This window comes from Nicotiana sylvestris, chromosome 2, assembly GCF_000393655.2.
Source record: "Nicotiana sylvestris chromosome 2, ASM39365v2, whole genome shotgun sequence".
In the NCBI taxonomy this organism is placed as follows: domain Eukaryota; kingdom Viridiplantae; phylum Streptophyta; class Magnoliopsida; order Solanales; family Solanaceae; genus Nicotiana; species Nicotiana sylvestris.
The window spans coordinates 80,288,782-80,298,949 of NC_091058.1; the positions used below are offsets into that span (position 1 = coordinate 80,288,782).

At 37.0% G+C, this 10,168-nt stretch overlaps 1 protein-coding gene across 1 annotated transcript; it reads left to right on the plus strand.

Annotated features, from left to right (window-relative positions):
• The first annotated feature begins 6,350 nt into the window (after positions 1-6,350).
• LOC104222747 (small ribosomal subunit protein bS6m-like) lies at positions 6,351-9,627 on the plus strand. The gene is made up of 3 exons (XM_009774030.2): positions 6,351-6,492; positions 8,286-8,494; positions 9,120-9,627. The coding sequence occupies exons 2-3, from the start codon at positions 8,312-8,314 to the stop codon at positions 9,384-9,386; spliced, it is 450 nt and encodes a 149-aa protein (XP_009772332.1). The 5' UTR covers positions 6,351-6,492; positions 8,286-8,311; the 3' UTR covers positions 9,387-9,627.
• The last annotated feature ends 541 nt before the right edge of the window (positions 9,628-10,168 follow it).

Consider the following 10,168-nt stretch of genomic DNA (forward strand, 5'->3'; position numbering starts at 1 on the left):
CCTTTCTCACTGAATAACTCGATGAGATAACCCTGTTTTAATAAATGATCAACTTCACTTTGTAAAAACCTACAGTCTACCGTTTTATGCCCGTGATCATTGTGAAATTCACACCAATGATCAGGATTGCGCCTGTTTTGATTCGATCTCATCTCTTTTGGCCATCGAACCTTGTCACCCATGCTTCTCAAAACAGCTACGAGTTCGGAAGTGCTCACATTGAAATTATAACCGCCAAACCTCGCCTTCAAGTTTCTATCATCATCTCGTGGCTCACGCGTGTTTCAATCATTCTCAAATCTTGATGACGAGCCCGACTCTCTATTCCTCGATCTATGATCGTACCTTTGATTGTCATGTTTTGACCGTGAGTCTTTTCCCGCTGGTCCCATGTATGGTTCATACCTGTTTTTACCGGAACTTTTTTCGATTTCTGCCCGTCTCGAACTTATGTTTTCTTCTTTTTGAGACCGTGAGATAATATCTTCCTCTATCCTCAGCTTCGTGCTATACCTGTTGTAAATATCATTCCATGTTGTAGCTATGAATTCAAGAAGACTTTCCTTGAGTCGTCTCGTAGCTTCTGAGCTTTTTCCATTCAAATTACTTGTAAAGGCTATAGCTGCCCAATTGTCAGGTACACGCGGTAATGTCATTCTTTCACGTTGGAATTTGTCCACGAACTCTCTAAGTAATTCTGAGTCCCCTTGCTTGATTTTGAAAATATCTTCCATTCTTTTTTCGACTTTTTGAGCTCCCGAGTGTGCTTTGATGAAAGAATGTGCAAGCTCAGCAAAAGAATTTATAGAATTTTTGGGTAAAAGAGAATACCATGTTAATGAACCCTTAGTGAGTGTTTCACCAATTTTTTTGACCAATACTGATTCGATCTCCTGTTTGGTCAAGTCGTTGCCTTTTACGCCTGTTGTGAATGCAGTTACGTGGTCTTGTGGATCAGTTGTTCCATCGTATTTTGGAATATCAGGCATTTTGAATTTCTTTGGAATTGGGAGGGGAGCAACACTTGGCTTCCAGGGTTGTTGCGAATATTTATCCATATCTATCCCTTTGATTACGGGAGGCACCCCGGGTATTTGCTCTATGCGGTCACTTTGCTCCTTGAGCTGTTTATGCAATGTTAGTACTAAATTTTGTAAATCAGAATTAATTAAGTTACCTGGTTCTCCTTCTCGAGATTCAGTGGGGGTTCCACTACTGCCTGAATTAGCAAGCCCAGAACGAGAGTTTTCCAAAGTGTTGTTATTTGGAGTAGGTGTGGGTGGTGCGGCAGGTAATTGATTAACAAAAGCCTCAAGAGCTTTGTTGACTTGTTGAGCGATTAGCTTTTGCAAAGCTTCATCAATAGCTTCAACATTTTCAAATTGAGCATTTCCATATGCATGAGATCCATTAGGAGTGCCCTCTCGAGATCGTCGAGGGGAGCTTTGTGGAGAAGGGATCGGGATGTGGTCATCCTGTGGATTCCCCTGGAGTTGTTGGTTTCCTTGATTTCCTTGGGTGTTGTCATTGATGTTCGACATAGTTGATGCAACAAAAATGGTTAGGCAAAGAAAGAATAGATTATCAGATTCCCGGTAACAGAACCAATTTGTTTAACCAAAAGTGGAATTTCGGTTAAAACCTTAATTTAGAAGAACTCGGGTTACTGATAATCAAAGAATGAATAAAGGAAAGTGATTTTGCCAACAATAAGATAATCAGAAGAAAACAAAATAAACCAATATATTCAGATAGTATTTCATGTCCTTACAAATGATCCATTCTCTTCCTTTTATAGCTATCTCCAAGTTATACGTTATGCCTTTGTCATAATAAGGTCATTATAGACAATTAAATGCATTAAATGCTACGTTACATAATCATTGGAATTCAATACAGATTTCCTAACGTTTTTAGTATTTAATGCTTATTAAATACTGTATCTATACTCTCTTGTACTGTCAGATTCATTCTCCTTGATTTTTGGATTAAATAAGTACGAGCGTTGAGTCTTCTGAATAACTGCTCGTGTCTCTTCATGTGCCTCCACTCATATCTGTTGCAACTCGTGCCTCTTTGCCAATTATAATTCTTTGACCAGTCTACGTGTCATGACACGTCATCTTCCAATTACTTTAATATGTAAACTCAATTTTTCCCAATACCAATTTTCTTTGTCAAAGTTGGATACGTCTTCCTATTTGAGTCTGCCTTCGCAATTATTGTGTCAAGGAAGAAATCCACTCAGACGAGCCGAAGGATGCGCATGACGTAGTTTCCTCCGGTCAAGACCCTGTATTTTCTTCTCATAGTGATCAATCTGAATATTGTTCGTACTCATGAATTCATTGTTCAATAATCAAAACCCACTCTGTTAAGAATAGTGCTTTTATTTTGCTTCTGCAATTCCTTTTTCTTCATATCCTCGTTTTCTCGGTTTGCTATCAGTGAAATGTTAAATCATGATTATGATTTTCACATTCTGACACACATTCATGGTTACTTGGAATGTTAGATTAGAGTCCATTTAAACATCGCTGCCAACACAACCAACAAAAATATTTTGCCACTTTCGTCTCCATTAACGAGAAAAAATATTATGGTATAACGGCTTCACAAAGCAACCAACTGACAATAATTCTTTGGCATCAGTTACATACACTATAGAATGGTGACAAGGGATTGACATCAATGTGTCAAGGAATTGACAAAAGACTTCAATATAATTAGCCCTTATTTTCTTTGATGCAGAGAGTTTCAGTTCTTTTGTGTCTTTTGATCACGTACCAATGGTGATAGCTGAACAAATTCCAACACTTCAATGTCTCTTTCTCGTTTAGTCTCCAACACACAAATGTTAAGACAAACACAGAACATAGTAGATAAATGCCTTAAGCTTGTTGGTGATACTGTGTTCAAATTCAAAAAATCGGAGAAGCATTGCAAGTTGGATTAGTTTCATGAATGAAAGTGCTATAATTTGCATATCATATAGGTGTATGAATAAATAACATACAAATACTTGAAAATGAGGGAGTGATTGGAAAAAGTGTTATATATTAAAAGGTTGAGGCCACAACTCTTGCCAATCATTCCAGCTGTTATTATAATATACTATTACTACATTAAATGTAGTCAATAATCTAATATGCAATCGAAAGTCAAGACGTATTAGTCTACAACATAAGGAAGTTTGCATTGAACTTTCATAACAATGAAACGAGTTTTGAAGTATTTGAAATATACTCCAAATTATGCTTTGCACTACAATAAGTATCCCCCGATAATAGAGGGGTATAGTGATGCAAATAGATCACCGGTTTAACCGATTCTAAACAGTAGGTGGAGGAGCAATATCTTGGAAATCGTCCAAACAAATGTGCATTGACCGCTCTACAGTAGAGGCTGAGTTTATAGCCTTAGACAAGGCCGCTGAAGAAGTTGAATGGCTCCGGAATTTCTTGGAAAAAACCTTTGGCACCTATATGTATGCATTGTGATAGTCAAGCGGCAACAAATAGGGCATGGAGCGTTATGTATAAAGGAAAATCTTGTCACATTTGACAGAGACACAATACCATTAGACAACTACTTTCTAGTGGTGTTATCACGATTGACTACATAAAGTCAAGAGATAACGTGTCGGATCCACTTACAAAAGACCTATCTAGAGAAGCAGTTGAAAGATCATCGAAGGGAATGGGGCTAAGGCCTAGGACAAGTCATCATGGTGGTAACTCTACCTAGCAGACTGGAGATCCCAAGAGCTAGATTCAAAGAGATCAAACAAAGTTATTAATGACGGTTCAACGTAACATTGTCAAATAACTCAACCCATTCTCGTGATGAAGACAATATTCAGAAATCAAGGTAAAGCATTAAGGCTTTTTGACGAGTCAATAAAGCTTAAAGCTTTTTAATGATTTGCTAAGTCTGACAGGATATGACCGGATAGTGTGTCTATAAGATTACACGTTTAGAAATCACCTATGTGAGTGTGAAATATAAGCCGCTTTAAGGGAAATGAAAGTAAAGACCCATTCTCTAAGCACTCATGAAACCAGGTGGTGTTCATGGCTGAAACGAACACAACCGTGGGAACCAAAGACGGTTAAGGATTGATTGTGTGACTTATGGTTGTCTAGGTATACACCAAAGCTCGACGGTTCAAAGATATCAAATCTACCGATTGATCGAGTATATCCGACATAAGTTCACTATGAAAAGTTCAAAAGGAAACCTACTTATCCAGATGCGATTAATCCTTACTTGCGAATTACACAGTATTTTCATGCATGTTTTTACACATATGTCCATTCCCCATTCATGTGGGGGATTATTATATTTTTCTTTAAAGGGGTGTGAATGAGAAATGGAAGAGGCACCTTTTGAATTGCACCTCTCCATATCACCCTTCCTTTGTCTATAAATTTAGAGGCTTGGCCTCAATTTTACACATGGAAAATCTGAAAACTTCTCTCCTCTTTTCTACATTGTTGCATTATTTTTTCAAATAAATAAAGTGTCAAGTGTAATTTACTCCGTTGTTGAGTTCGCCGAAGTTCTGTAATTTTGATTGCCAGTATTACGGAATAGTTTTTTCCGTTCTATCCTGGGAGGAAGTAATCCATAACCTTGGGCAACAATGAGGGGATTAAATTCCTTAAGGACACACAAGCAACTTGTGGGCTCGAAATTATTTTACGATTTGTCTATTGAACTAATGTGTCTTTTTCTTATGCTTTTCTGGTTTCGAACACAGGTTCTAACAATATTTAAATTTTAAATCACCCAAAATAACATCCAATAACAAGCTTATAAAGAAAAATTGGGTGAATTTTGCAGTAAAACAGTTCTTTAAACCTAAAAATTAGAACCATCCCAAATCTCTTTTGAAGGTAAAGGACGAAAAAGACCGGGTTGTTTTCTGACAGGAAAGTTTCTTTGCCAAGTAATTCTTAAAATCTTTTTAAGGAGTTAGCAGAGAAAACATAGTATGAATATTCATCCAAGACAAGAAGCCATTTGTAGAAAGAAACAACAAGTATACTTCGAACTTTTGACCATATTTTCCATTTTGCATATATCACTCTTTTTAATAAAGTTGAAAACACTAGTACGTAGTTCTTTTCTTGACATCAAAAATAAAGGACTGATTTTCTTAGCATGATAATATTGAGACACAAAAAAGCCTTTCTCAATTATTCGACATGCTTTCCTTCAAGCTGTTCATATGTTGCCTTTTCTTTTTTCGAAATTCGTCACGAGGAAACAATAGTATGCCATAGTGGTGAACTTGTACTATTTTGGACCGAGGGTCTATCGGAAACGGCATTTCTGCCCTATTAGAGCAGGGATAAGGTCTACGTACACACTATCCTTCCCAGACTCCATTTTGTGAGATTTTACCGAGTCTTGTTGTTGTTGTTGTAGTGGTGAACTTGTACTACTTTGGGTCTGACTTCAATAAAATAGATATAGTACGGAGTACCCTTTAGTATAGAAAAGCTTTTGTGGGACTTGCCTAGGTGGTCGCTCCGAAGCGAGGCACTATCAAAACTCCTTGAGCCGGCTTAGTTTTGTGAGGCTTACGTCTCAAATGTTTGACTGTGCGCTCCAACATGCAAAACATTTAGCACTCGGGGCTCGTCTAATAGTTCCTAATACAAATCATGATGTTAAATTCCTAATTAACACTATTGACACTCAAATTTCTTTAACAAATGAATAATTAAATTTATATTCATCTATAGAAATATGAAAATTGAGAGCAACTCAAAATAATGAATCATGGTACTACATATTTACTAATCGAGAACATTGCGATGATGGATATCATTTGAATATTTCTTCTTAAAATAGATAGTCAAGATTATATCTTCATATGCTATATATCTTCATATCTTAGTTCTATGTCACGCAAAATTATTAGACTTTTAGAGATAAGAAGTGATATTCTAAATTACAGTACTGATGAAGTTTATTGATTATTAACTTTTAGAGAGATAAACTGTGTAGTGATAACATTATTTAAGAAATTGTATTTTTTTTACTTGTTCAAAAGATAAGACGTTATAGTTAATTTTGATGTTATAGTAATATTAGTGCAATGCTATTTTATTAATTTATAAACTAAAAGATTCAAAGATTTATAGGGCTTAAGCTCCATATCTCATGACTCACGCCTCGTTGGGCCGATTTAATTTAAAAGGTTAACTCCCGCTTAGTCATTAAACTCAACAAACCAAGAATAACACAACTAACTCAAAGACCAAAATCACAATTTTTAAAGTTAAAATTACTCATTTAGAATTAGAAATTGGTTGACTTATTCTGTTGATATTCACCTAATTTGGGTCCTTGTTCCAGCCCACATTCTTTCTACAAATTATTCTTCTAAAATCCTAACCACGTTCAGCCGCAAAACCCTCAATTCTTACTCGGGCCTCCCCATCTCTACAGCGAAATCCTCACATTTCCGGCAATCGAACGGTATGTTTCTGCTATTCGCTGGCGTGCTTTTTACCCCTCCCTTCGTCTGTAGATGTTGAATCTATTAGCTTTCTTTTTTTTGATGTATTTGCTCCTTTTTAGAGAGACGGCAACAATAGTTTGACTTGTTCGCTTGTACATCTCTATGCAAAAATTCTGTACATTGAAAAAATTGTTCTACAGAGGAGATTCATATTGTGCTGGCGTAGATGAAGATGGTTTCCTTTTCTATTGAAGATAATTCTTTGAAGAAGGGGGGAAAAAGGAGAAAAGTTAATTAAACGAAAACAAAGGCTGTAAAAGAAAGATATGGTGTTTGAGCTTTCCTCTATATTTGTGTCATCAACTCATCCTTGTAATTCATGTAAACCACAAAACTTTGTACATTTTTGGGAGGGAAGTTTTGTAGTTTGGGCATAGTTTAATAGCTAGGAGACCGAAATATGGTGAACGAGAGATCTTATGACCTTTGTTGAACATTAACATCAGTTGAAAGATTGCAAATACAGAAATTCAGACTTCAGAAAGCGTCAAGGCAGGAAAATGCTTATATTCTCTCACCTTTTGAACTTGACATTGACATGCAAACTTAGTCCAGTTTTCCTTCTCTTTTTGGGGTGGGCAGAGGGGGGAGAGGGGAGGGATTTTACTCTGTTCAGTGTGTGTATGTATATATGTATATCCCTCCCCGGTGGTCTCCAGAGGTTATTGTGTTACTTTGCTGTTTCCTGCGGGGCTAGAGTTAAATGTTTCACTAACTAAATAAAGAGGCCAGAGAATGGTTCATAGGTCCTGACTGGAAGTTAGTATTCTGCTTCTTCATGTGTTGTTCGTCTTTCCCTCTTATGTAGCTGTTTTACTCTTCTTGTCTCAGGTGTGTGTGTCTCATGGATTATTCAAATGGTCACACTAAGAATTCCCTTTGTGTTGCTTATCAGAAAAAAGAATGATCCTCTATCTTGTGCATTTACCAATGCTATCAAAGGCAGAAAGTGCGAAAAAGGCTCTAAGATCCATTGGGGCTTTAAGCACAAAGCGCGAATAAAGTGTGGGCTTTAATCAAGACAGACACAAATGTAGTAAAAATAAAATTATGTATTTGTAGTCCAAGACTTAAGGGGAGCCTTAGCGTAGTTGGTAAAGTTGTTGCCATGTGACCAGGAGGTCACGGGTTCGAGCCGTGGCAACAACCTCTTGTAAAAATGCAGGGTAAGGCTGCGTATGATAGACCCTTGTGGTCCGGCCCTTCCCCGGACCCCGCACATAGCGGGAGCTTAGTGCACCGGGCTGCCCTTTTTATTATTAGTCCAAGACTAAGAATTATCAGCTTGTATAACAAATATATGGACAAAGAAATTGAAAAAAAGTACGATAAGATGAAATATCAATTTTTTAGTGTTGCCTCTTTAGGACTATGCTCATTGGCAAGGAAAAGTATGCCTTAGAGCCTTGATGACGACACTGAAGCACCCACTAAGCGAGGCAGAACACTCACTTGTTTTGTGCCTCGCTTGAGGGCGTAAGTGCGCCTTTGTTTGACAACACTGGCATTCACATTTATTAGCAAAATCCTTTTCCATATGCTCCAAATATTTAAGAATCTGGATTTCATGGTTCATACATTTTCTTCTTCACTTGTGCTACTAAGAAACTTGATAACATGTTAGTTCCGTACTCTGTTTTACTTCAATGGATCTCTTGGTTGAGTTTGCTTTAATCATCTTGTTACAGATGCACATCTTGTCTTAGTTTTGGAGTCTCCAAGCTTTAATGCAATTCATTTTGTGATTCAGGAAGTTGGTTGAACCGCGAGGAGACTATGCCACTTTATGATTGTATGCTTTTATTGAAACCACATGTAAAGGAGGCGGCTCTGATGGACCTTGTTGCAAAGGTTGGGAGGCATGTTTATAGAAAAAATGGTGTGCTTACAGATTTAAAGTCATTTGGTACTGTTAATCTGGGTTATGGCATTAAGAAACTAGATGGAAGATTCTATCAGGTCTGTCTCTATTATTCACATTTGCCTTCTTTCCCGATTAGTAAATGATTTATCAGAAAATCATGAAAGGTGAAATGCAGTGCACAAACATTTAACCATAGAAGCAACAGTGACAAAAAACGGTAGGTGATTTCTTCTCATCAGCCAAACTTTGATTGGCAAAGTTACCAGGTACATGTGTTGGTGGTAGATACCAGATAGCTGGTTGAATGATCGAGTTGTACGAAACATGGCCCGTACACCACAGTTATCAAAAAGAAAAAAACAACTTTTAACTATAGAGGTCCCCAAATATGAAATTATTCTGGCAAAAGTTCTAATTTTTGTTCATTCATTATGTCTGGCGTTTTTACCAGTTGGTCCATCTAGCAGCAGAGATAGAGCTGTTTAGCCCCATCCTCATGTTTCTGCTGCTTTCCACATTCAGGTACATGATATGATAAATACATTTTAGGTCTGTGACGACGACCATGCTTCTGTAATTTCTTTCCGTAATGCACTTCGGGATCTGGGATTGGCCTTTCTGTTCTGTATCTTCACAAAGGAATCAATAGTTTTAGGTCAAGCTTCTGTTCTCAGTATTATGATTATTGTTACTACATTTAAAAATGTTGCACGTTTTTAGGGTAAACTGATGCAAATGACACTGATGACACCACCCAGTTTTAACAAAGAGCTGCATTACCTGAACAAAGAAGACCGCCTACTTCGATGGCTTTTGGTTAAGCATCGTGACATCAAATTTGGGTTGGACTTTTTGGGCGAAGATGATGCTAAGACTGAGCTAAGCAAGTTCGGGAGCAACATATATGAAAGTGAGGAAGAAGAGGAAGAGGAAGAGGATGACGATGGTGAATATAATGTCGACGAATCTGGGAGGAAGTCAGTCTAGAAAACTGATGATTTTTTATATAAGCTGATCAGATTCAACCATAACCCCAACCGGAGGAAGAAAAAAGAGGCCACAAGTAAAAACCTAAACCTATAACTTAAGCTATGGCTTAAACTAATAGTAGAACAGTAGAAGTTAATAAAATTTCTCGCAGTCGTTTTCTGTCTTTTGATCTCTACTATGACTGAATTTTCGCTGCCACCTTCCATCACCAATCACATGTTTTTTCATCTTGACCATATTTCCTTGACGTTTGATCTATAGTGTGTTTTCTTCTGTAAATATGAGTAGTCAGTCTTATATATGATTCTCTCTCTTCCCTCTCATGGGTTGTGCTCATCAGAGCCTAGATTGCTTTTCCTATTATTTGTTTGCTTTTGGTGCTATACTTATGGGATAGGTAAAATATAGGTTTTACAAAAGAGAAATGAGGCGATGGGAGGCGAATCCTTGTTAACTAAACTAGTAAGAGATGGTTTTCTGCTGCTGTATTTATGTTGCTATCATTCACTTCATACGAAATCAAAAGAAAATTAAATGAGTCCAATACTTTTGTAGTTGTATTATTTTTGCTCTATGCTATAATAAGTGAAGCACTCTATTATGATTCCGACTTTATGTGGGTTCTTACAAGTATAACGTTCCAAGAATTTTAAACCGGATAGAACCGATATTGGAAAAGTAACCGAGATAATATTGATAGTTCAGAAAACTTTATACGCTGGTTATATTCAATATTAACCAAAAAAATGGTATAGCATAAAATAAAAGGTAAAATACAG

Coding starts and splice junctions, on each gene's coding strand:
- LOC104222747 (XM_009774030.2), top strand. CDS start 8,312: ATGCCACTTTATGATTGTATGCTTTTATTGAAACCACATGTAAAGGAG. Junction 8,495..9,119: donor TAGATGGAAGATTCTATCAG/GTCTGTCTCTAT, acceptor GCACGTTTTTAG/GGTAAACTGATGCAAATGAC.